This window comes from Penicillium chrysogenum, assembly GCF_028827035.1.
Source record: "Penicillium chrysogenum strain IBT 35668 chromosome Unknown utg000001l_segment0_segment0, whole genome shotgun sequence".
Lineage (NCBI taxonomy): Eukaryota > Fungi > Ascomycota > Eurotiomycetes > Eurotiales > Aspergillaceae > Penicillium > Penicillium chrysogenum.
The window spans coordinates 7,488,929-7,514,481 of record NW_026622749.1 but is presented as its reverse complement, the minus strand read 5'-3'; the positions used below and the strand labels follow the sequence as shown (position 1 = coordinate 7,514,481).

Here is a 25,553-nt window from a genome sequence, read left to right as displayed (position 1 = left end):
TTTATTGGCTTTCATATCCAACATGGAATTTCTTTTCTTTCTTTCTTTCTTTTTTTTTTTTTGGTCTCTACATAATTTTGCTCCGCAGAAAAAATTTGTTTGTATGTGTTTTCTAAGATTGTATGTCCTAGCTGGATATATTAACGCCGCTACGCCGTCTAATATATATTGCTGCATGGATGTATATATTTATCTAGGGATGAGTCTACAGTGGAAAATCACAATTTGAAAAAAAAGGGAATCAATTGATATATTTTGTTTAAATCTATCCAACAGACAATTTACTCCAAGCGCAGCTTCTCAAACTCCTTAATCTGCTCCTCGAGACGGGCAGCCTCGCCCTCAGCATCACGCAGACGCTTCTCCTCCTGCTCACGGACCTCAGCCTTGACCTTCTCCTTCCAGCCAGGGCCGTTGATGATACCCTGGGACCTGCGAACAGTCTCGCGGGCCTTGTTAAGGCTAGCCTTGGCCTTCTCTTCCTGTTCCAAGGCAACTTCCTTGGAGACGCGGAGGTAGACAGCGGCCTCGGCACCGACAGCAGCCACCACGCAGCCAGAGGGAGGGGTCTTGTTCTCCGGGCCGAGGTGGGACAGCTCGCCGAGGGTCTTACCACCCAGAGACTTGATGGTGGTCATCTCCTTGGAGACGGTCTCTTGGCTGGTAGCGTCGTAGGTCTGGATGATGATATCGCCCTGGGTCTTGACGTCGTACTGGGACAGGATCGAGCGGATGGCCTTGGAGGTGTTGAGGATGAGCTCGTAGGCCTTGGCGGCGGCGGGGTCGTCGAACTCGGCGATGTACTCGGGGTACTTGGCCTTCATGATCGAGATGGTCTCGTCGCCCGCGCGGCGGGGAAGACGTTGCCACAGGTGCTCGGTGACGAACGGCATGATGGGGTGGATCAGGGTCAGGGCACCCTCGAGAGCAGTGTAGAGAGTCTGCTTGGCAGACTCCTTGGTCTCGGCCGAGGCATCGTCCGCCAGCAGGTACTTGGAGTTCTCGAGGAACACATCACACAGCTGAGAGTACCAGTACTGGTAGGAGATCTGGGCAGAGTTGGAGAAGTCACGTTGCTCAAGAACCTCGTTCATCTCCTTAGCGGCGGTGTTGAACTTGTGCAGAATCCAGCGCTCGGAAAGAGATTCATTGCCAGTCTTCTTAACACCAGCCTGGGGCTTGAAGTCATCACCCAGCTTGCCGAGGACGAACTTGGTGGCCTGGTAGATCTTGTTACAGAACTTACGGTAGCCGTGAATGACCTGGATATCGAAAGCGATGTCACCTCCTGCAAATCATTATTAGTAAATAGAATCTAGCGGGACACGAGATGAAACCTACCACCAGTGGTGTAAGAGACAAGGGCGAAGCGGAGAGCGTCGGCACCACACTCGGGGATACCCTTGGGGAAGGCCTTCTTCTGGTATCTGGTAGCAGCAGCAATCTCCTTATCGGCGATGTTACCCAACTGCAGCTTGTCGTGAAGACTCTGCAGCTGAATACCCTCCATAACATCGATAGGATCGATAACGTTGCCCAGAGACTTGGACATCTTGCGGCCATCAGAATCTCTGATGAGTGAGTGGCAGTAGACCTCACGGAAAGGTACCTGACCAGTCATCTTGAGACCAAGCATGATCATACGGGCAACCCAGAAGAAGAGAATATCCCAACCGGTCTCCAGAACGGAGGTAGGGTACAGGTTCTCGAAGTCGTGGGTCTTGCGGGGCCAGCCCAGAGTAGAGAAGGGCCATAGGCCAGAAGAGAACCAAGTGTCGAGAACATCGGGATCACGGACCAGAGAGAACTTCTTGCCGGGGAACTTCTCCTCGGCCTTCTTCCGAGCATCTTCCTCAGTGCGGCCAGTGACCCAGAGGTTACCGTCACTGTCATCGCCATCCTCGCCTTCAATCTTGACGAAGTAAGCAGGAGCCTGGTGTCCCCACCAGAGCTGACGGGAAAGACACCAATCATTCAAGTTGCGCATCCAGCGGAAGTAGCTCTTCTCGGCGGACTCGGGGCGGATAACGATATCGCCCTTCTCAACTGCATCAATGGCAGGCTGAACCAGGCTTTCCATCTTCATCCACCATTGCGGCTTCATGATAGGCTCAATGACATCGTTGGACTTGGCGCAACGAGGCACCTTCATGGGGTTGTGCTCCCACTTCACGTACAGACCCTTCTCCTTAAGGTCCTCGATGACCTTGTAACGGGCATCGAAGCGCTTCATGCCAGCGAAGGGACCAGCGTGCTTGTTGAAGGTACCGTCGTCGTTCATGACAGAGATGAACTCCAGGTTGTGGGCCTTACCGCGGTTGAAATCATTGAAATCGTGGGCAGGAGTGATCTTGACGGCACCAGTACCGAATTCGGGCTCGACTTCGGGGTCAGCAACGATAGGGAGCAGACGGTCCAAGAACGGATGGCGAGCGCTCTTGCCGATCAGGTGCTGGTAGCGCTTGTCGTCGGGGTGGACGGCAATACCAGTATCACCAACCATGGTCTCGGGACGAGTGGTAGCAATTTCGATGCGCTCAGTGGTTCCGTCAATCTCGTAGCAGAAGTGAGTCAGGACACCGAACTCGACCTTCTTGTCGTAGCCAGGCACGTCGAGAAGCGTCCGGCCCTCGATCTCCTTGTTCTCGACCTCGAGGTTGGACAAAGAGGTGTTCAGAGCCACACACCAGTTGACCAGGCGGTTGGCACGGTAGATGATACCCTCCTCGTGGAGGCGAACGAAGGTCTCGGTCACAGCAGATGACAGGTTGGGGTCCATAGTGAAGGCCTCACGGCTCCAGTCGAACGAACCACCAAGTCTGCGCAGGGCATTCTTGATGTTCTTGTGGTATTCATCCTTCCAATCCCAGATCAAGCTGACCATGGCCTCTCGGCCAATGTCGTGGCGGGACTTCTTCTCCTTCTTCCACAACATCTTCTCGACGACACTCTGGGTCGAGATACCGGCGTGGTCCATTCCAGGAAGCCACAGGGTAGTCTTGCCCTTCATTCTTTGCCACCGAATCATAGTATCCTGGAGAGCGTTGGTGAGGGCATGGCCCATGTGAAGAGAACCGGTAACATTGGGAGGGGGAATGGGGATGACGAAGGAGCCTTCCGGCTTGACCTTGCCATCAGGTCCGAACTCGGGCTTGAAGAGATCACGCTCCTCCCACCAATCGAGACGACCGGTCTCAATGGCAACGGGGTCGTAGGCATCGGCGGTCTTGTCCTTCTCGGGTTTCGCCTTCTTCTCGACCTTGGGAGCTGCGGCCTTGCTGGCGGCAGCCTTGGCCTTGGCCGCCTGCTTCTCTTCAAACTTCTTGTTCTTTTCGGCCTTCTTGCGTTCTCTTTCCACTGGGAATCACCAAAAGTATCAGCAAATGCTCATGATATAACAACGATTTCCGAGAAAGGTTCCCAGTATAGATTTTGGCGGCAACATACACTCCTTCTCGGTCTTCACCTTGGGAGCTTCGGCAGGTCCGTCCTGCTGACCCTGGGGATTCTTTGCGGTGGTATCGGCGGTCTGGGGAGATGCGCTGGTCACAGGAGCCGTAGGCTCACCCGCTGTTCACTATAAGCTTCTGCGACATCCGAGAATGAGTCATGAAACTCACTGGGGGTTTGGGAGGCAGAGTTTTGAGCCATCCTTGAGAATGCACGATATTGAGGAGTAAATCTCCAAGGCGCCGATCGCGCCACGAATCGCCGGATAAGTATCTTGAGAGATGGAGAGGTATAAGGAGGGGTGGTTGTGCGAAATGCGGGCAATTAAATTTCCCACGCTGAATGAACGAATGAGAGCGCGGGGCTTGGTGGGAGGTTCGGTGGAGTCGGCGGGCTCAATGAAGCGCGTTTATATGGCAGTCAACATTCATCGGGGTATTAGGTATTATTGGGTATCTTATGTTCCTTTTTTTTGGACGTTCTTTGCTTGCAATTCATCTCTTCTTTTATTTGTTCGGCCAGAAAGACATTGCGATAATCCTCACGTGATACGCCGGAGCCAACGGGTGATCTGAGGCTACATCTATAGGAACAGGATTTGGAAGATTGGGATTATTTACTGTGATTATTTATACCTGGTATCAGTTTTTGTTGGTCTGGTCTGGTCCCGAGTCTATATATATGATACCATTCTATAGATGGGTTGACTCATATTGTACGCGTATGTATAGAACCTCTATATAAGAACCCTACCTACGATGTTCAATCAATCCATATGATTTTAGGGGTTCTTCATCCCTTTTTGTGAGAATTTCGTCCAATGTTTCATTCATAAATATGGAAGCGTTAAGAAAATGCAATGGGTTGTCTTAGGAAAAAGCATCCCTTGAAAAACGAAGCACCCAGCAGAAAGGCCAAAACACCAATTCAATTAACAAGGGAGAGATCAATTAAGGAAACCCATGAGCAGCGCTATACAAATAGGAAAAGATGAAAAAGAAGAGTGATTTCCCCATCTAAGACGTTGGTTTATCACGCTCATTGACATGCCAAACGACCTAGGCGATAAGAGGCTTGGAGGGACCCAGCAAATTAAATGTCATGATGTCTTGTCATCAACGTCGTCTTCATTCAAGATTTGATCGTTTGCTGCAGCCCATCATTCGAAAGACGGGTGAGAAAGAGGAGCAGGGAGTACGAAGACCAAGGCCATTTCATGTTTTTCGATCATCGTTGTGCCGTTCATATCGGAATATTTTCAAATGCAAAAGATACGTAATTGTCGTGATGCCCGACGCAATCTTGACGGCAGCATGTGGAGAACTTGGAAACCGTGCATCGCAGCAAGGAGATCAGAGCCGTGGTCATCGACAGTTCACGCGGGAGGGATTCAGGGCAGTGTCACATTGTTGTGGCTAAGGGCCGCTGCATCGGCACGCACTGGGTCAAAGTATGCGTGTGCCATGGCCTCCTGAGCAGTCAAACGGTCCTTCAAGATAGGTCAGTATGGACACCTTATACAGATGTTAGAACAACTTACAGCATGGTCGTAGCGCAGAAGCTTGTCAAGGAAGTCAATGGCCTCGTCACTGATGAAACGCTGGTTCTCAGCGTTCACAAATGAGTGCCACGGCTTCCGGGGGAAACGGGAGAGGATGTCGTCGTATTGCGGGTCCAGTTCAATGTCGTACTTGTCCAAGTACTCGAAGAGCTCCTCGGTGCCAAGAACCTTGGCGATCTTGACCAACTGGTCCGTATTGCTACCTCCGTGGAAGAAAGGCTCCTTACGGAAGATCATGGATGCGAACATAGCACCCAGGGACCACATATCCAGAGAATAGTCGTATTCCTGGAAATCAACCAGCAGCTCGGGACCCTTGAAATAGCGAGATGCAACGCGGACGTTGTATTCCGTGCCCTTGTGGTAGAACTCAGCCAGACCCCAATCGATCAGACGAAGCTATGATATGTTAGTACCATGACTTCCCACCACAAGCAATTGATAGAGTCCACTAACCTTGCGCTTTTCATGATCAATCATGACATTGTGGGGCTTCACATCCCGATGCATGATACCCTTGCTGTGGCAGAAGTCCAGCGCCTTAAGCAGCTCGAAAACGTAGAAGCGAACATCGTAATCGGAAAAGCGGGGGTACAGTGTGCGGAAGTCGGTGTTGTTGATCGCCTCGAAGACCAGACTAGGAGTCTTGCTCTGGTTGTCGCGAACAACGTCCAGCAAAGCCACGACATTGGGTCCACCCGCGAGGTTCTGCAGAATCTTGATCTCACGCTTGATCTTCTTCTTCTTGACAGGCTTGAGGACCTTGATAACGCATTTCTGGTAGTTGACGACATTGATGCCCTCGAAAACCTCAGAGTACTTTCCCCGACCTGAAGTAGATAGTCAGAACGTTTGTTCTCAAATCATACCTGCAGTCCACAGCTTGCGGCAACTATCTCCGACATCCCGCAAAAGGACAGGATTTGATCATTTCTCACCTATCTTGCGAACGATTTCATAATTTTCAAGGACACCCCAAGAGATGTTGACACTGTCATAATCCCAGTAGGACCGAGGCATATGCTCGTTGACATCGGCATAGACACGCGCCATCTTGACGATGACAGGCGGTTTCCGAGCGCGCCCACAATTGAGAGATGTGCGGCGGGGTCACGAGGGGCGCGGCCGTGTGACGGAGAGAGGGGCCGGGATTAGGTTGGCGGATGATACAGGTAGCAACAGGCCCAGCGACTATTCAGCCCAAACGCAGTGCTCGCAAGAGGCCTTGAGCAATGGGATGGACGAAGTGAGATATTGTCGTGATATGATCAGTAGAATGAGAACCGTTCCGCCTGAGATCACGGGATCAGAGAGGTTTTGTGGGGACCCGACCCAAAGCAGTTAGTGCGAATAGTGACGGATCCTCTGTTAATCCGGTAGATTTTCTGGTTGCCTTTTTGGGACAGTTCGATGTGACCAAGAGCGCTGAAAAAGTCAAGCAATAATCCCCACGGGCAGGGCTGGCCTTCTTTTAAACCCACCATGTTTTACGACCTGAATGTACCTTACAGCCCCGATGACCCGGAGGTGCCCCACACTCTGAATTTCCTCGCCGAACGTAAGTCATTCATTCCGCTCTGCGGCACAAGATCCGGCAGTTAAGAGCACATGAGGGACTGACCTGACTTTTCAGTTGGTTACACTACTATTGCCCTGTCTCAAACGATCAACGGGAAGCTTCCCCCAACTCTCGCTGCACCTCCTCTTCCAACAAACGCGCCGAAATCCCTCCAACTGCTGACCCGGTTGAACCTGACTCTGGCCGACCCCGCGCAGAATCAGCGCCTAGCCGCCCTGAGTCAAGCGTACGACCTTGTTGCTCTCCGTCCTACAAATGAAAAGTCACTTCTAAATGCGTGCACCAACTTGGAATGCGACGTGATCTCCGTGGATCTCTCGGTGCGACTTCCATACCACTTCAAATTCAAAATGCTGTCCGCGGCAATCTCACGTGGAGTCCGTATAGAAATATGCTATGGGCCAGGGATCACGGGGAGTGGGCTTGATGCGCGAAGAAACCTCATTGGGAATGCAACATCCTTGATCCGCGCGACACGCGGTCGAGGCATCATTGTGTCTAGCGAAGCAAGGAGAGCTTTGAGTCTACGAGCCCCGTGGGACGTGATCAATCTTGCCTGTGTCTGGGGTTTATCACAAGAGCGTGGAAAGGAAGCAGTCTGCGAAGAGTCACGGAAGGTGACCGCTTTGGCCAAATTGAGGCGAACCAGTTGGCGAGGCATAGTGGATATCGTCCATGGCGGGGAGAAAGCGAAACCTGAAGGACCCACGCCAAAGCAAAAGGGCGCACCGAAAACCAAAGAACCCGCGCAGCCAGAAACTGGAGGGGACAATCTCAAAAGGAAAGCCTCTATTAGTTCCGAGACTGTCCCCGAAGACGCTGACAAGCCTTTGTCTAAGCGAGAAATCAAAAGACGGGCCAAGAAAGCACGGTTTGACGCAAAAGGGGAGAATACTACTTGATTTAAACTTGCTGCGGCATCTTTAAATTTTCGTGACTGAGGGAGTCCGTTCCTCTGCCACCGGCAGAATCCAGCGATATTAATATATTCTGGTCTACTATTAGCGAGTGTCAAGTGGTGAGCCGAGATTGTCGAAACACTCCCAGACCTTTGAGCAACCGCTGTGACCGAAAACGCTCCCCAATACACCATGGTGATGCACGCGCCGCTGAAGAGCAAAACAATATGTTACTCGGAGATATTCTGTCGTCTCTTGAATAATATTGATGAGCCGGTGTATTGATTACTGTTGCCCTTCACTTTCAAACGTGAAACATAGCCGTCATTACGATGGTCCCGTTGCTCGGTGGCTTTCGGGACTTGTCTACAATATCCAAGTATACCCATGGATAGCTGGAATGGTTATATGGACGGATTTCAGTATTCCCTACCAGGTCATCAATGCACATCCATGAGTTGTTTGTAATCGATTCTCTATAGGTAGAAACCCCTCTGTTTCAATGAGTGTGATCCGAAGTTTACCTACATAGATAGCTACCTATGTAGGCTTTATAATAACTGTCGTTCGTAGTCAACTCCATCTCGAGGTCTTATGCTAACGTATAGAAACCGTACCTGGGATCTTGTTTTGGCCTTGGACCGCGCCCTTGATAGACATATTTGCAGACTGAACTTTGTATACAGGCACAAGAGAATTCGTCTAGTCCTTGGGTACGCTAATGCTTATTGTCTTTCCATTTTCGCGAATCTACTGTTTACCCATGGGTAAAGATAGAGATATAATGCAACATCTTTGTTATTGGCTACCAATAAAACAGCCCACAGATGGCGCAATATCCTGCAGCAAGAGTTCGGATTATTTAGGCTTGTGGTTCTAAGACACTCAGCTGGGGCAACTTATTACTGAACTGGTGAGGCGCTCATCACCCATCCCTTCTTGATGGCTCCACCGAATTCAACATACCCGGCCGCAAAATTCTTCACTGTTCGTCAGCCAAATGCGAATCTCTGATCCTGAGAAGTGGATATCATCCGCGCCAGCAGTGACAATTGCTTGTTCGTTCATGCATACAAACCAAACTGCCTTCGCGCGGCCTGCGAGCACATAGTTGCATTCGCCGGTTTCGAGGTCCCAGACGCGAGCTTCCCGGTCAGAACCACCAGAGACAAGATACTTGCCATGCAACTTGAGGCACATCATGGTAGCTGTGCGCCCTTTGGTAGGAGTGCATGCTGCCAGCGATCTTCAACACACGCAGGTCTTGTAGTTCGGGGCTCATGAGCCCATTCCCGAAGTAACTGATGTAGAATGGGCGATTTCACATCCCTTTCATTCGCAAGTAGAAGCACAGCTCAAGCATCCAGACTTCAACAGACCTGAATACTGGTTGAACGGGGTTGGATGTCTATGGGTGTAACAGAGAAATAGAGATAGTTTGATGTTAACAGATTGACCGCGGTCGATAAATGACATGGAAGAAATCTCGGATTCCTATAGCGAAGTTGGAAGATTCGCTGCTTCGCATGCAGCATCATTTCCGAAAAGGCTGCGGCCGCGGTTTTCACAATGACTATAAAGACAAGAACCACGATAGACCGTGGCGCTGCTCGATATCACATTTGCTACCATAGGGAAGATGGCACTAGGACTGACATTTTCAAGGCAGACTGTGAAAAAAGGGGAGCAAGGCTTGCATGAAAGCGAAGGTACGCTGGCTGAGTAAGATATCTTGTTTTCGGTCAGTTTGCGAAGGACAAGACCAAGGTATTTTGCATCACACTCGGGGTTACAACAAGACTTTCTCTTCGCAGCCGGGCTGTTCAACAGGGTTTCAATCCGTTCTCCAATCTTTTGTTGGAGCAACTGTATGTATTTTTGTCTGGCTTGGTCGATTTTGTCTAGAACCACGTAGTTAGTTAGATCTCAAGATCAATCAAACATTGGTTTTCGCCAACACACCTGTAATGCTTTTTGGAATCGGTAGATTGCTTGTCTGAAAGGGACCTGTTCCTTTCTGCATGGCAATTGTTTCTGTCTGTCGAAGAATATCATTGGACTTGAAGACCCAGGCGATCATTATCCACTTTTTTGTATCTTCTGAGAACGAGGACAAAATAAGCGGCTTAAGGTCTTGAATCCAAATACCGGCAAACACCTCAAGTGCCTCGTGACATTGAAAGAAGTCGGTAGCCACGGCAATATCGGTCAATTGCGGTAGAGACAACTTTCGAGGGACTTGTCGTGAACGTCCATGAATGATGTTCAAAATGATCAGAAGAATTTCTGGTTTGCAGTCATTGACGGGAATCTCTGCGGACCCCTTTGTCGAAAGAGCAGCCCCTTCAGCCCAGCACGCCTTTAGCATCCTCTTGAAATAATCTGAAGCAAGTGAGAGGTGCTTCGATGAGACTTGAAAGCGAGTGTGCTCTCTAGGCACATTGCCTTCGATGGCGTCAACTGAGGGAGACTCTGAGGTTGCCGAGGTGAAAAGAATGATATCTCCATCTGGATCAACTTGGTGAGTATGCATTTCTGTCAATCCAGTCGGTCCTGGTCCTGGTCCGAAGCCGTAGATGTAGACGGTGTCGACGTCCTAAAGTCAGATTGAGCAAAGAGGATGCAGAGAGGGAAAGCAGAGATCTATGAATAAAGTCAGGATTATATCTTTAGGAGGTGCAAACGAAGTCGAGGGACCGGTGGATAATTCACGGAGTCAACTTTTGATGCCGAATCCAGCGCTTTAGAGTGACGATTATCCTACCTTTCAAAGGATATCTCTATCTGAGAAGAGATCTTATACCTTTCATACAGAGAAGCTGGAGAGGTGAATTAAAAATATCATATGGAATATCTCTTAGTCGCTACACCTCCCAAAGGTCTTTGGCATCTTGATATCTCAAGATGATAGATGAGGTATAACTAACTAGTCGAAGCATGATAGGCGACACCCTCAGCATTTTGACTCCTTTCTTGTTTGACCTCCGTGTGGTAGACACCTTGTCTCATCCATTCATTCCCCCCTCAAAGCTCTCTCACACATATCCCATACCTTTGTAACAATTTCATCACATATCTCTTATATCCCTATCACAGGTACCTCGGCCTGGCTCTACTGACAGCATTCCAATACCACCCATAGCCTCATCCTAGGGTCATGCCTCCAGTTTGGTTGGCCTAAGGCAACCAGCTTGTCCCCGATCCATGTGATCCAGATGGAGATATCATTCTGCATACGCCAGGCGCTGTTCTTATCAGCGAGACCATAGGCTGCGTCGGGGGGGGGGTCCGCTGATCGGTTCCAGGTCTCCTCTAAACACCACAAGCTAGCTTTGCCTTATTAAAGACGATACTACAGAGTCGACGGCCTAAAGGCCATAAAGTTTAGGAATGGGTCTGTCGAGATTCCTGGTACTATCTGCAAGCCATATATACGATAGTGCCACGGCTGGTACATGGTCTGCGAGATGTTTCCCGGGTATTGTCCTCACAGAGGTTTAGTGAAATCGCTGTGGTCACCGATTTCATCCAGTGTCACGAGGCCGTAGAGATAGCTGCCGAGACGTGTATACAAGCCATTAAACTCATATTCCCAACCATACTCTCGCAAAAGACTAAACAATGACGCTGATCGGTTTGGTCTTCAAGTACCGTGACATCCTCGGAATGGCAGAGACAGTTCAAAGGCAGGGACAAGGCCCAGGCTGGATACTCTCTGTAGGAGTGGTCTGCGGAGGTGTGGTGTAAACAACAGCCTACCTAGTGTATTCAAGTTAAGCATCGCCTCACCATCACCACCATCACTTTTCAGTTAACGCTGCCTGAAATTATATGTTTACATACCCACGCTTAACAGTTTCATTTATTAACCGACTAAATCTATCAACTTCTGTTAATATGTCGCTACTCGCCTTTTATAAATAGCCCCATGAACCAAATGTGTAGTCTCTTGAAGTTTCGAATATTGGGTTACTCTTTTTACATTATTTCCCATTTGGATTGTCTCATCCCCAAGCATTGCCTCTACTACAACCTCATACCAAAGATCCACTGCAAGTGGGTAGCCTATTTTCTCATGGGGCTATGTAAGTAGTGATACAATCTCTCTGGAGAGACGTGTATCTACCAAAATATCCTGGGGATGATTGATTATCCATTACGCGTAAAGTGGCATCGGGTATAGAGCTTCATACGTGCCAAGGGCTTCCCAGCCCTATTAAAGTAAGACATGAGCTAACTAGCAGTTCTTGGCCGTGTCATCCTTGCTGTATCTGACTCCGTTATGATGTTAAATCCCGTAGTATTGCGCATACGCGTCTTTTCAGTTTGGGCACGGCTGCATTAAGGATGCGACTTGATGTTACATGTACATGCATGTTTAACTATCCAAGTCCAGTCAAATAAGTTGGTGACCTGCACCACCATAACGCGTGATATTAACAATTTAACAGCAGACACGGAGGCTAAATGTCCGAGACAAGAAAAGAGGGGAAAAGCGCTTCATCGGTCGTACCAAGTTGACTTCGACAACACATAGTCCGTCGGCTAAAACATCAAATTCCGTTCTTGACTTTGACTTCCATTCCCAAAGCGTCGGATCTCCGGGAAATGTTGCCATCTGCTGTCTTGCTGGCATATCATGCACGAATAATGACTGCATACCCTAGTCGATCTCCCCCTCAATTTTCTTCCTTTCACATGTTTTCCGTCCAGAATGACAAAAGAAAAAGACCAAACAAGCAAAACATAAATACAAGCCATGTCGTATGTTCGTACCATCTGTCCCGGTTCTGTCCTGATCCCTCCCAATTCCAAGTATACATGCATTAGTGCATCCTTCCTCCGGACAACCGTCATAGGCAGAATGAAACTGTCAATCTCGGGAATGCTCGGAGTTCAGATGCATGATTGGGTTCATGGACAAACCAATACATCCTAAACACGAACACCTTCTCACACTCCTCAAGTAGCCGCATTGTTGATATGCTCGTGGAGTCAACGCTGGGTGGACTTATCTTCACTCAGGACTTGGACAATGAAAATTGATCTGGGTGGTTGAGGTTTTGGATCCAACTGCCCATGTAGTTGGTATTTCGTTGGAATTGCTCGTCGTCACTATTTGAGTTATCGTGCTTGTGTTAGCTGGTTATTCTCAACTTGGAATAGGCCAGATATCAAAGATTGGTCTTGCCTGAGTTTCTGTTCGGAGTACGTAGAGTTAGAGCTTGCCGTGGATGAGCTTGCAACGGCAGTATTTGAAGTGCCCGTGTTGGCCGTAGAAGTTTGTGTAGAGGTTTGTTGGGGGCAAGACTGATTCGAAGAATCCATTGTTGCGTCTAGGATTGATATAGTTACTCTAGCACTTGGAATAGGCTCACAGTATTCCAAGCACAGTCAACACGAGGAAGCTGTTTCAAGTATCAGAAGGAGGGTAAAGTGTACTGAGATTTGGAGAGGAAATAACAGTTGATTTATGTTCAATTGTTTCATGTAGCATTAAGCAAGATAAAGGTTCAATGTCACCGCGTTGGAATTCAAGCACCGGTGTGTGAACATCATCGAATTCTATATTGCACTGGATTAGGTATCAGTCCCGGAGGAACGGACCCAATGGACCAATAGCTATTAACGCCGACATTTCGCGGATGTCATTGAGGAGGATCGAATGTGTAAATCATTGGCCAGTGTTAAGTATGTGCAGGTAATATCAGCCCAGTGTGTTATTTCGCAGTCCTGAGAGCCTCATTGAGGAGCAAACACGGTCAAGTTTATAAAACCAACTACCAGAAGTGGTTGCCTTGCGGCTAGTGTGCGAACCATATGTAAAGATCCTGTCTACCTAGGTATAGATTGGCTGTCTCAGATCTTTTAGATCTACCCGTGCTAACCGGTCACTCCAGGGCTGCATAGTACTACATGTACATGTACATATACATATACAACGCATTTGTGTCTCCCAGACCGACATTGCTAGATTCAAGAGCGAATCGATGTCATCCCCATGGCTAAATGTATGTATATGAACGGTGAAAGAAACATCCATAACACAATATTGATTTTCCCCGCACTATATTACATCCCACGTACTATGTCTATCTGGGTATCAAACTCATTATTGTACTATCCCAAAGGTCCTCAGCACGGACTTCAGTGCCAGGATATTGGATCCAACTTGGGAACAGTTCCCGTCCCCGTTTGGTGCAAGGACCAGTTTTAATTTTGTCGTCAGCAACTGGCGTATTCTCCACTTGGACGAAGAGCTAAGCGGCAACACCCTGACGAGCTTATGACTTGGTGGACATGAGCACAAAAGCACTGTACAAGTAATCCAAGCAGCCTTTATGTAGTTTTCCGACTAAGTGTTCTGTATAAAATGAATATAAAAATGAAAAAAATCCTATACTTCCCCGGTCCCGGCCGCTTATCTTATCACCGGAGGACGCCGACATCTCCGCATTAGCTTCATAAACCACATCCAATCCAATTTCTCTTCATTTTTCCCTTCCTCTCTCATAGAGCGGTAGAGCGGCACGGTAAAGACGTGGCGGACACCAAGTGATTGACCAACACACACGTCCACACACACCGCGAGACAACTAAAAGCTCATCATGGCGCCGATCCTCTCGACCAACCCGACAGTCACGCTCACCCCGGTGCCGCTTACACCGGAGAACTTTGCACAATTCGGTACAGCTGTGGTGTCCCCATTACCAAGAGAATTAAACATTGCCCCCAACCATCATCCCTACCGCCACACGACCCAACCCCGGTCCTGGCGAACCAAAACTCCGCTCTCAAGTACAGTCCCATCTCCCCGCTCCTCGACCGCTACACCAATGCCTGTCCAAGCGGGCAGCCCTCCGAGGCACGCATGACCATGTTCTGCTGCTTCCCGCGTAATCTGCGCACTGTCAGCACCGGCCCCCAGCTGTCTGATAGGGAGGTCTTTGATGTGCGGATCCTTGAGCGCCACCCGTTTACGAATCAGACTTTCATTCCTGTTGATCTGTCAGCCCATTCGAAGGTCGGGGATGGTGAGGAAGAGCCGCTGTTTTTAGTCGTTGTTGCGCCGACTTTGAAGGGAAAGACTGCGACCGCGAAGAACGAGGCGGGCGAGACGGTCACTATTCGTGACCCGCCGGATCTGAATAATATTAAGGCATTTGTGGCGCGTGGTGGTCAGGCTGTCACTTATGGCGTTGGGACGTGGCATGCGCCTATGGTGGTTCTGGGCCGTAGGAGGGTTGATTTTGTTGTTGTGCAGTTCGTTAATGGGGTTGGAGATGAGGATTGTCAGGAGGCTGCGTTTGGAGAGGGTGTGGTTGTTGATCTTGGTCGGAAGGGTCAACTAGGTCGGGTTGAGAAGGGTCCGCGGCTGTGGTCGGCTAAGCTCTGACCTGTAGATGCATATCTATGAAACACTCGAAAGTGCTGGGTTGTGAGGTCGAGGCCGAAGACTCTGACAGTTGGCATTGAAAATAGATGCGAGGAGGCTTTTGCCAACCTTGCTTTGTAATTTGGTGGTATCCTTAACAAGAGAAGCCGAAATACTGTACATAAATATCATACATAGTACCTTGAAGTATATATTAACCACAACATTCACCTTCAAGGACGCTGAGGCTAAGGTTGATCTTCATCAGCAACCCGAGGTGGTGGAAGTGCATCCCTCATTTCCTGGCGGACCCGCGTAGCCAGCTCGAGGGTCTCTTTGGGTAAACCAGCCAGCTGGGCAACCTTCAAAGCATGAGACTGGCGATTGACACCTTTCCGTAGCCGGTGGACGAAAGAGAAGGCACCTGAAGCCATGTCCTTCACGTCCGTGCAGTATCTCGCCAATTTCTCGAAGTCCTCTGTCATGTCCGCAAGGGCATGGAAATGAGTAGCAAAAAGCACTCGGGACTGGTTGTGATTGTGTAAATGATACAGACACGCAAAGCTAACAGCCGTGCCATCCTCGGGGGTTGTGCCTCGGCCCACTTCATCCATGATCACAAACGACTTGGGTGTGGCTTGTTTGAGAATAGTAGCTGTTTCCAACATCTCCACCATGAACGTCGACTGGTCACGGAAGAGGTCGTCCGCTGCACCAATTCGGCTGAAAATCTGGTCGACGATACCGATCTCGGCATAAGCCGCGGGTACGAAAGATCCGACTTGTGCGAGGATTGTGATTAAAGCATTTTGGCGCAAAAAGGTGCTTTTTCCTGCCATGTTGGGACCAGTAATGAGCCAGATCCGCTCGGAATCACCCAGGAAGCAATCGTTGCTGACGAACGATCGTCCTTGTTCCTCGAGACCCAACTTGACCGTGGGATGTCTTCCAGCGACGATCTTGTGACAGGTACCGTCGTTAAGGATCGGCCGTACCATTTGTTGTTCCTGGGCGAGAGTTGCGAATGAACATGCCACGTCCAACTCATCCATGACAGCTGCGTTTCGGCGAATTTTGACAAGGTTCAGTATCACCTCACGGCGCAGACGATCAAAGATGGTTTGCTCCTCTTGGCGGATTCTAATCTTCACATGGTCCATTTTGACTCCTAGCTCTGTCCACGCTGGTAGATAGAACGACCGAGTAGATTTGGTCGATGAGACATTTCGAGTGACCCCCAGGTCTTCCAGGGATTTTTGGGATATCTTTGCCCCTTTGACGTGGCAGATGTGGCCCAACCCTGGTGTCCATTTAAGGCTCAAAGCTGACGAATCTACCGAATCACGGAGACGTTGAGTCAATGAAGTCTTTTCATCGCCCAACCGTTCCAGTTCCGCGTGGAGTGCATTCAAAGTCTTACTTGCGTCACGCCTCATAATCCAGGTATCCAGGGGGCCGGAGTCTGTATCAGCCACAACTGTTCGCTCGCCCTTCTTTGCTCTGACCTTTTTCGGCAGTGCTCCGAGCTCGCTGGATGTGGCTTCATCCATAGTAACTTTTTCTGCTAGATTGGCTGCCTCTGCTGCGGTACTATCCTCGATGCGTTGCTTTTGTAGCAAGCCTTCTTCATCAATAGCAGCAAGGATTTGGTCCGCTAGCGCGACGGGACCATCGAGGAAAAGCCGTGAGATCATGATAGTGAGACTGTGATTCAGATCTGAAGCGTTGGATGAAACCGAAAGTCTATTGTGATCTAGAAGAACCTGCCTGACTTCCTTAGAGGCCTCAATGGCACGGGAAAGACAAATCAAGTCATCTGGGTCACCTTTCCCAAAAGCGAATTTCTGAACCAGGCGTTGAGAATCATGGCTGCGCTTCAAGAGTTGGATGACACGGTCACGAAGCTCCACGTGTTCTATAAAGACAGAGACAAGGTCCAGACGCTCATTGATGACTTGTAAGGATGTAGATGGAGAGGCTACATGTAATGCATTAGTAAAAGTCACAACAACGTTCAAAATTTTGGTTGGACATACTCAGCCGGTCTCGTAAAAGCCGTGCACCACTTTTTGTACAAGTCCTTCGCACAGCATGCAGAAGACTTCCTTTCCCAAAACCGTCTCTCGCTGTTTCTAGGATCTCGAGACCACTCAGACTGTTACGGTCAATGCTCATCGATTCATTCAAATGTTTTCGAATTGGAGGCTGGAGCTTAAGATTCGATCCTTGCAACTGCACGCGAATGTACTCAAGCAGACTGTATCCAGCTGCTACTTCCTCCGGCGTGAATGAGGCGCGAGCATCTTCAGGAATCGGAGACTCTAACATTGCACCCCATTCAGACACTGGTTTGAATGCTCCTGGGTATTGGAAGAATGTGACAAGGCGATGATCGTGTCCGACAAGCATTTGCAATTCATGTCCGATAATGTCTTGTACGTTCTGATCGACCAGTATCTCACGAGCTCCAATCCGTGCAATCGCAGATGGAAGCATTTGAGTCGTTGTGAGCTGAGTGAAGAAATCGCCAGTTGAGAGGTCAAGCCATGACAACCCTACTTGTTGGGGCACAGAGGACAATATATGATGATGCGATGATTGGGAATCATTGTCAGCATGTTGCTTCAACTGCGATTGCAAAGACGGGACATCCAGGTATACGGCCAACAGGAAATTATGCTCAGAAGGATCAATGAACTTCTCGTCAATCAGGGTGCCAGGTGTGATGATTCTAGCAACCTTGCGATCAAACATAAGGCCTCCTGCGCGTGTCTTGTCTTCTGCATTGACCGCGAACTCTTCGCTAATAGCCACATATTTGTTGAGGTCTCCGACAAGAGTTTTGAGGAAACGATCGAGCTGGAAGAAGGGGAAGCCAGCCATCGGAACTGGCCCGCCGTTGGTCTTTTTGGTCGCGAGCTTGAGATTGAGCAATGGTGCTAGCTCCTCTGCTTGTTCAAAATAGAGCTACAGAATATAATCTTAGCGTGAAGTTCTCTAGCCATGTAGTGCCTATTATCGTACCTCATAGAAGCCCCCGACTCGGGTCAAGACAACACAATTCTTGAATGTCTGCATATTGTTTCGGTGCCCCTGTACCACAGTAGGGTAACGAGGAGCCTCATCCACCCGATCATCGTATGCCCCCAGTTTCAAAACTCCCTGAGGAAGGTCTTTCAACTTTACTGTCGCTTTAGTTTTTGCGCCTCGTATGTATACTTTTGGTGCGGCGGTGGACACGCGTGAACTGGAGGGTCGACGCGCATGGTGACAAATGGTCCGGTGTATGTGGCAGCAATGAGATGAACGTATCAAGGTAGTCAGAGGCCTCATATAAACTGGCATTAAATGAGAAATCGACAGACCAGGGCGCATTGTTGCGACGCGCTCCAAACCGTTTGGGGTGGCAGAACCATCCAAGCTCCCCTCCTTCCGCCTTCGCCACCGAAATCTTCCCGAGCTCAACTCTCCTTGACTTCATCTATCTACAACCTTGGGTGATATTTCTCCCTTACAAGTGACATTACTTGCGGCAGGAGGATGAGCCAGGTTTGTGAGACCATTTGAATTTGATCAATCGCCGACATCGTCTTGTCTCGGCGCGGCCTGAATCTTGACCCTCCGCAGGCAGATTCTTGTCGCAACTCACTCTTTTCTTTCATCGTTTTTTCCCTTGATCCAGCCACACAACCACCAAGATGGCGGACCAAAATATTTCGCAGTACAAGTACTCGGCGATGTCCAACCTGGTTCTCCAGGCGGACCGTCGTTTTATCAGTCGCACCAATGATGAACCCTCTGGAGACCCGGAGTCCCTCGCGGGTCGCATTGGGATCCGCGAGATGGGTGCACGAGTCGCGCGTGAGGACGCGCCCAAATCTAAAAAGGCAGCTCCGGCAGCTCTCGAGCGGGGCGCAATCGGTGAGGGCGAAGATGTGCTTTTACGCGAACAGAAAAAGCGCCACCGCGGCCAACCAGCACAACTACGGGGCCAGGGAATCCTTTCAGCAGCCGATGCCTTCGTTGAAGGATTGAAATATCGTCCTCGCACACCCGCCACACGAGCCACGTATGACCTTATCCTCACAATCACCGGAAGCCAGCTCGGTGATGTCCCCCACGAAGTCATTCGAAGTGCCGCCGATGCTGTATTGGAGCTACTGAAGGACGAAGATATGAAAGATTTCGATAAAAAGAAGGAGATTGATGATCTTCTGGGAACCTCAATGAACCCCAAGGAGTTCAACGAGCTTGTGAACCTGGGCAAAAAAATTACAGACTATGATGCCCAGGACGAAGAAGAAGAGATGGAAGGTGGCCTCGATGAAGAAGGTGGCGAACTTGATGAACGCCAGGGTGTGGCTGTTGTCTTCGACGAAGATGAAGATGATGACCGCATGGGAACCGTGGACGAAGTTCGAGACGAGGACGAGCTTACCGACGAAGAAGAAGAGGACGAACAAGAACAACTCGCAACCGAAGATGCTGCAGCAGCCCAAGACGAAGACGGAGATGAAATGGTCATCGATGGAGGTTTTGGCCGGACTGATAAAGCTGCAGAAAAGGCCGGGTTGAAGGTCTCCGCTCGTGAAATCGATGCTTACTGGCTGCAGCGTCAAATCGGTGCCATATACACAGATCCTCACACCCAGCATGAAAAAACCGATGAGGCCCTTCAGATCCTCGGCGGAAAGGAGGAGGATGGAACATTAAAACCTCTGCGCGACGTTGAGAACGACCTCATGGAACTTTTCGACTATGACCATCCCGATCTTGTTGCTAAACTAGTCACCAACCGCGACAAGACCGTCTGGGTTACCCGCTGGAGAAGAGTCGCAGAGGATCCCGATGCTCGCAACCTCGTAGAGATTGAGATGGTCGAAGCCGGTCAGCGTGCCATCCTCGATGAAATCCGTGGCAAAGAAGTTGGCGAGGAACTCGGCGCACCACCTGGTAAAAAGATGAAGTTTGACTTGATGGATGTCGATGTTCCTTCAGGCCCACCTACCGAACAAAAACCTGCCGAAGTTGGCGAGGGTGGCATTCTTCAGCCCAAGAGAACGATCAATTTGGAAAACTTAGTCTTCCATCAAGGCAACCATCTTATGACGAACCCCAATGTTAAACTTCCCCAGGGCTCAACCAAGCGAGCATTCAAGGGATACGAAGAGATCCATGTGCCACCGCCCAAGGCCAAGAAGGACGCTGGGGAGAAGAATATCCCGACCACCGACCTACCGGAATGGGCCCGTGTTGGATTTGGAACCTCAAAGGAACTCAACCGTGTGCAAACGAGGTGCTATCCTTCAGCGTTCCATGACGATGGAAACATGCTTGTCTGTGCCCCCACAGGTTCCGGAAAGACCAACGTTGCTATGCTCACAATTCTTCGAGAAATCGGGAAGAACCGCAACCCTGAAACGGGAGAGATTATGCTGGATGACTTCAAAATTGTATACATCTCTCCCTTGAAGGCTTTGGTCCAAGAACAAGTTGGCAACCTTGGCAAGCGCCTGGAGCCTTACGGTATCCGAGTGTCCGAGCTTACGGGTGATCGTCAGCTCACCAAGCAGCAAATTGCCGATACCCAGATCATCGTCACCACCCCTGAGAAGTACGACGTTATCACCAGAAAGGCAACCGAGACTAGCTACACCAACCTCGTTCGCCTTGTTGTCATCGACGAGATTCACCTTCTCCACGATGAACGTGGTCCCGTTCTCGAGAGCATCGTCAGCCGAACCATTCGTAAAACCGAGCAGACTGGAGAGCCGGTGCGAATCGTGGGTCTCAGTGCTACCCTTCCCAACTACCGTGATGTGGGAAGCTTCCTGCGCGCAGATCCTGTCAAGGGCATGTTCCATTTCGACGGCAGCTACCGTCCTTGCCCCCTCAAGCAGGAATTCATCGGTGTCACCGAAAAGAAGGCCATCAAGCAGTTAAAGACAATGAACGACATTTGTTATACCAAGGTCATGGAGCAGGTCGGGCAACACCGAAACCAAATGCTTATCTTTGTCCACTCTCGAAAGGAGACCGCCAAGACCGCTAAGTACATCAGAGACAAGGCCCTTGAAAATGAAACAATTGGTCAGATTCTGCGCAGTGACGCTGCTAGTCGTGCCATTCTCTCCGAAGAGGCAGACTCTGTGGATGATGCTAGTCTCAAGGATCTCATGCCGTACGGTCTCGGTATTCACCATGCTGGCCTGAGTCTTGCCGACCGTGATTCAGTCCAAGCGCTCTTCGCGGACGGAAGCATCCAGGTCCTCGTTTGTACAGCGACACTGGCCTGGGGTGTCAACCTTCCCGCCCACACTGTCATCATCAAGGGAACCCAGGTCTACTCGCCTGAGAAGGGTGCCTGGGTCGAGTTGAGCCCGCAAGACGTTCTGCAAATGTTGGGACGAGCTGGTCGACCCCAATATGATACCTTCGGTGAGGGTATCATTATCACATCGCAAGCAGAGATTCAGTACTATCTCTCGCTCTTGAACCAACAGCTTCCAATTGAGTCGCAGCTGATGAGCAAGTTGGTTGACAATCTGAATGCTGAGATTGTACTTGGTAATGTTCGCACCCGCGATGAAGGTGTGGATTGGCTAGGCTACACTTACCTTTACGTTCGGATGCTCCGATCACCTGGTCTGTACAGTGTTGGCGCTGATTACCAGGACGATGATGCCCTGGAGCAAAAGCGAGTTGATCTTATTCACTCCGCTGCTGCGGTCCTCGAAAAGGCCGGTCTCGTCAAGTATGAAAAGAAGACTGGACGTCTGCAGTCGACTGAGCTTGGACGTATCTCTTCGCACTACTACATTGGTCACAACTCAATGCTCACCTACTCCCAACACCTCCAACCCTCCATTACGACCATTGAGCTGTTCCGAATCTTTGCCCTGAGTGACGAGTTCAAGTACATCCCAGTCCGCCAGGACGAGAAGCTTGAGCTTGGAAAACTGCTAGGCCGTGTGCCCGTCCCTGTTAAGGAGACCATTGATGAGCCCCATGCCAAGATCAATGTTCTTTTGCAGGCTTACATCTCCAGACTCAAACTTGAGGGGCTTGCGCTAATGGCAGACATGGTTTATGTCACCCAATCTGCTGGACGTATCATCCGCGCGATTTTCGAGATTTGCCTGAAGAAAGGCTGGGCCTCGGTGGCCAAGACTGCGCTTGATCTGTGCAAAATGGCCGAGAAGCGCATGTGGCCGACGATGTCCCCCCCTTCGTCAATTCCCCCACTGCCCACGAGATGTGTTGCAGAAGGCGGAGCGCATTGACGTGCCTTGGGGCAGTTATTTTGATTTGGATCCTCCCCGCATGGGTGAGCTTCTGAGCATGCCCAAGGCTGGACGTGTTGTGTGCGACTTGGTGTCCAAGTTCCCTCGACTCGATGTTCAAGCTCAAGTCCAGCCCATCACGCGATCCATGCTGCGTGTAGAGTTGACCATTTCCCCTAACTTTGTCTGGGATGACGAAATCCATGGCAATGCTCAAGACTTCTGGATTTTGGTTGAGGACTGTGATGGAGAAGAGATCTTATTCCACGATCGATTCTTGCTTCGTGGTGAATTTGCCAAGTCCGAGATGAATGAGCATCTTGTCGAGTTCACCGTTCCCGTCACTGAGCCGATGCCTCCCAACTACTTCATCTCGCTTGTGTCTGACCGATGGATGCATTCTGAAACGAAGATTGCCGTCTCCTTCCAGAAGCTGATTCTGCCGGAGCGCTTCCCTCCCCATACACCTCTCCTCGACATGCAGCGCGCACCTGTCAAGGCACTGAAGCGTGAGGACTACCAAGCGTTGTACCCCAACTGGCAGCATTTCAACAAGATCCAGTCTCAGGTCTTCAAGTCAGTATTCGACACCGATGACAACATCTTCATCGGTGCTCCCACAGGAAGTGGGAAGACTGTTTGCGCTGAGTTGGCCTTGCTTCGTCACTGGTCGAAACAGGATAGCGGTCGTGCAGTCTACATTGCGCCCTTCCAAGAGCTTGTCGACCAGCGGCTAGGTGACTGGCAGAAGCGCCTTAGTGGACTGGATGGAGGCAAGACGATCGTCAAGCTTACGGGCGAAACCACAGCCGATTTGAAGCTTCTCGAACAGGCTGATCTCGTGCTTGCCACTCCCACTCAGTGGGATGTGTTGTCTCGCCAGTGGCAGCGACGTAAGAACATTCAGACAGTGCAACTGTTCATCCCCGACGAGCTTCACTTGCTCGGCGGATACGCTGGATACGTGTATGAAGTGATCGTGTCCCGCATGCACTACATCGCTCTCCAGACTGAAAACGAAATGCGCATTGTTGGTCTGAGTGTGCCTCTTTCCAATGCTCGGGACATCGGAGAGTGGATTGGTGCCAACAAGCACACGATCTACAACTTCAGCCCACATGCCCGTCCTGTGCCCCTGGAGCTTCACCTTCAATCATTCTCCATCCCCCACTTCCCATCTGCCATGCTTGCGATGGCCCGCCCGGCTTATCAATCGATTTTGCAGCTCTCCCCGGATAAGCCTGCTCTGGTATTTGTTCCGAGCCGCAAGCAGGTCCGTGCGACCGCCGCGGATCTCCTCTCGGCGTGTGCCATCGATAACGACGAAGATCGTTTCCTGAACGCCGATGTCAATGAGCTTGCTCCTTTGCTTGGGCGTATCCACGAGCAGACCCTTGCCACATCGCTTTCTCACGGTATTGGCTACTACCACGAAGCTCTCAATGCCACTGACAAGCGCATTGTCTTGCACCTGTTCAGCATCGGTGCGATCCAGGTGCTGTTGGCTTCTAGAGATGTGTGCTGGGAACTGGATATCACGGCTCACTTGGTCATCATTATGAACACTCAATTCTTCGAAGGTCGTGAGCATCGCTACATCGACTACCCCATCAGCGATATCTTGCAAATGTTCGGCAAGGCCTCCCGTCCCGGCCAGGACAAGCTTGGCCGTGGTGTTCTTATGGTGCCAGCAGTGAAGCGCGACTACTACAAGAAGTTCTTGAACGAGGCCTTGCCTGTTGAGAGTCACCTGCAGGTCTACCTCCACGATGCCTTTGTGACTGAAGCCAGCACCAGGACCATCTCCTCCACCCAGGATGCGGTTGATTGGATGACATACACCTATTTCTATCGCCGTCTCCTTGCCAACCCCAGTTTCTATGGTCTTAGCGACGTGAGCCACGAGGGACTCAGCACCTTCCTGTCAGAACTGGTGGAGAACACATTGAAGGAGTTGTCAGAGGCCAAGATCATCGACGTTGATGAAGAAGATGACAGCGTTTCGCCTTTGAACGCTGCCATGATCGGTGCTTACTACAACATCTCGTTTATCACAATGCAAACCTTCTTGTTGTCGCTTTCATCGCGGACCAAGCTCAAGGGCATCCTGGAGATTGTCACCTCAGCGACTGAGTTCGAGTCTATCCAGATGCGTCGCCATGAGAATCACATTCTCCGCCGCGTGTATGATCGCGTACCGGTTAAGATGTCCGAGGTTTCCTTCGACTCTCCTCATTTCAAGGCCTTCGTCCTCCTCCAGGCCCACTTCTCCCGCATGCAGCTCCCTCTTGATCTTGCCAAGGATCAGGAAGATATTGTTCGCAAGGTTCTCAACCTGCTCAGCGCTTGTGTGGACGTCCTCTCATCCGAGGGTCATCTCAACGCGATGAACGCAATGGAATTGTCCCAAATGGTGGTTCAGGCCATGTGGGATCGTGACAGCCCTCTGAAGCAGATTCCTCACTTCTCTCCTGATGTGATCAAGGTGGCCAATGAGTACAAGTATGTATCATCAGAGAAACCTCCAGACGCATTTGCTAATCTCCCTTTGTACAGGATCAATGATATCTTCGAATTCATGGAGGCCATGGACCCATCGGAGAACAAGGACTACGCTACATTGGTCAAGCGTCTCGGCCTCGACAACAAGCAGTTGGCTCAAGCTGCGGCTTTCACCAATGAGAAGTATCCCAACATCGAGCTTGACTTCCAAGTTGAGGATCCCGAGAGCATCACTTCGGGCGAACCCGCATACCTGAAGGTCAAAATCGAGCGGGACATCGAAGAAGACGAGGAGCCCGACGCTACCGTCCACGCACCATTCTACCCCAGCCAGAAGATGGAGAACTGGTGGTTGGTTGTTGGTGACGAGAAGACTAAGAGCCTGTTGGCTATCAAGCGTGTTACCATCGGTCGCAAGCTCGAGCTGCGCCTGGAATATGTGGTGCCTACTCCTGGAGATCATGAGTTGACGCTATACCTTATGAGCGACAGCTATGTTGGCGTGGATCAGGCTCCTACTTTCAGTATCAATGCGGCTGAGGGAATGGACGAGGATGAGAGCGAGGAAGAAGAAGAAGAAGAGTAAATGTCATGATCTGGTTTTACAATTTGTAATAATAGTTATGTTTCCGAAGCCCGATACAAAATGTGTTCTATATCACTTTGATTCCTTTGCTTTTCTTCGATGTAACACTGTCTTATGGCGATGCCTGCAAGGTACATGGCGCTTAACCCGATCAGGGCCAAAACCCCCGCATGATCACGTTGTCTCCCCAACCTCCTTCTTCTCCAACTCTCCTCTTCTTCATTCCCCTCTTTCCAAGGTTGATATCATATAGTTGTGTTTTCCGTTTGTTTATTTCACCATCCTGTTGATACTCATTTAAGCTCAATCCGAGGAAG

At 50.1% G+C, this 25,553-nt stretch overlaps 7 protein-coding genes across 7 annotated transcripts; 3 read left to right on the top strand and 4 right to left on the bottom strand.

Annotated features, from left to right (window-relative positions):
* Window positions 1-281: 281 nt before the first annotated feature.
* N7489_002944 (valine--tRNA ligase) lies at window positions 282-3,875 on the bottom strand (the record flags this gene model as incomplete). Its single annotated transcript, XM_056708699.1, has 4 exons — window positions 3,621-3,875; window positions 3,448-3,570; window positions 1,342-3,357; window positions 282-1,288 (listed from the first exon to the last, which is right to left on the bottom strand). The coding sequence occupies exons 1-4, from the start codon at window positions 3,649-3,651 to the stop codon at window positions 282-284; spliced, it is 3,177 nt and encodes a 1,058-aa protein (XP_056573001.1). The 5' UTR covers window positions 3,652-3,875.
* A 965-nt stretch (window positions 3,876-4,840) lies between these two features.
* On the bottom strand, window positions 4,841-6,064 carry N7489_002943 (casein kinase II subunit alpha/alpha'; the record flags this gene model as incomplete). Its single annotated transcript, XM_056708698.1, has 4 exons — window positions 4,841-4,939; window positions 4,991-5,410; window positions 5,468-5,841; window positions 5,950-6,064. 4 exons carry the CDS (start codon window positions 6,062-6,064, stop codon window positions 4,841-4,843), a joined length of 1,008 nt encoding a protein of 335 aa, XP_056573000.1.
* Window positions 6,065-6,493: 429 nt separating this feature from the next.
* On the top strand, window positions 6,494-7,492 carry N7489_002942 (ribonuclease P subunit p30 family protein; the record flags this gene model as incomplete). The annotated part of the gene is made up of 2 exons (XM_056708697.1): window positions 6,494-6,569; window positions 6,645-7,492. 2 exons carry the CDS (start codon window positions 6,494-6,496, stop codon window positions 7,490-7,492), a joined length of 924 nt encoding a protein of 307 aa, XP_056572999.1.
* An 859-nt stretch (window positions 7,493-8,351) lies between these two features.
* On the bottom strand, window positions 8,352-10,022 carry N7489_002941 (WD40 repeat domain-containing protein; the record flags this gene model as incomplete). Its single annotated transcript, XM_056708696.1, has 4 exons — window positions 8,352-8,378; window positions 8,456-8,677; window positions 9,203-9,390; window positions 9,452-10,022. 4 exons carry the CDS (start codon window positions 10,020-10,022, stop codon window positions 8,352-8,354), a joined length of 1,008 nt encoding a protein of 335 aa, XP_056572998.1.
* Window positions 10,023-14,098: 4,076 nt separating this feature from the next.
* On the top strand, window positions 14,099-14,886 carry N7489_002940 (ureidoglycolate hydrolase; the record flags this gene model as incomplete). Its single annotated transcript, XM_056708695.1, is given in 2 exon segments — window positions 14,099-14,188; window positions 14,206-14,886. 2 exon segments carry the CDS (start codon window positions 14,099-14,101, stop codon window positions 14,884-14,886), a joined length of 771 nt encoding a protein of 256 aa, XP_056572997.1.
* A 227-nt stretch (window positions 14,887-15,113) lies between these two features.
* Window positions 15,114-17,943, bottom strand: N7489_002939 (mismatch repair ATPase MSH1; the record flags this gene model as incomplete). Its single annotated transcript, XM_056708694.1, has 3 exons — window positions 15,114-16,843; window positions 16,902-17,832; window positions 17,890-17,943. 3 exons carry the CDS (start codon window positions 17,941-17,943, stop codon window positions 15,114-15,116), a joined length of 2,715 nt encoding a protein of 904 aa, XP_056572996.1.
* Window positions 17,944-18,563: 620 nt separating this feature from the next.
* Window positions 18,564-25,236, top strand: N7489_002938 (ATP-dependent RNA helicase BRR2; the record flags this gene model as incomplete). Its single annotated transcript, XM_056708693.1, has 3 exons — window positions 18,564-22,084; window positions 22,164-24,650; window positions 24,705-25,236. 3 exons carry the CDS (start codon window positions 18,564-18,566, stop codon window positions 25,234-25,236), a joined length of 6,540 nt encoding a protein of 2,179 aa, XP_056572995.1.
* Between the last annotated feature and the right edge of the window lie 317 nt (window positions 25,237-25,553).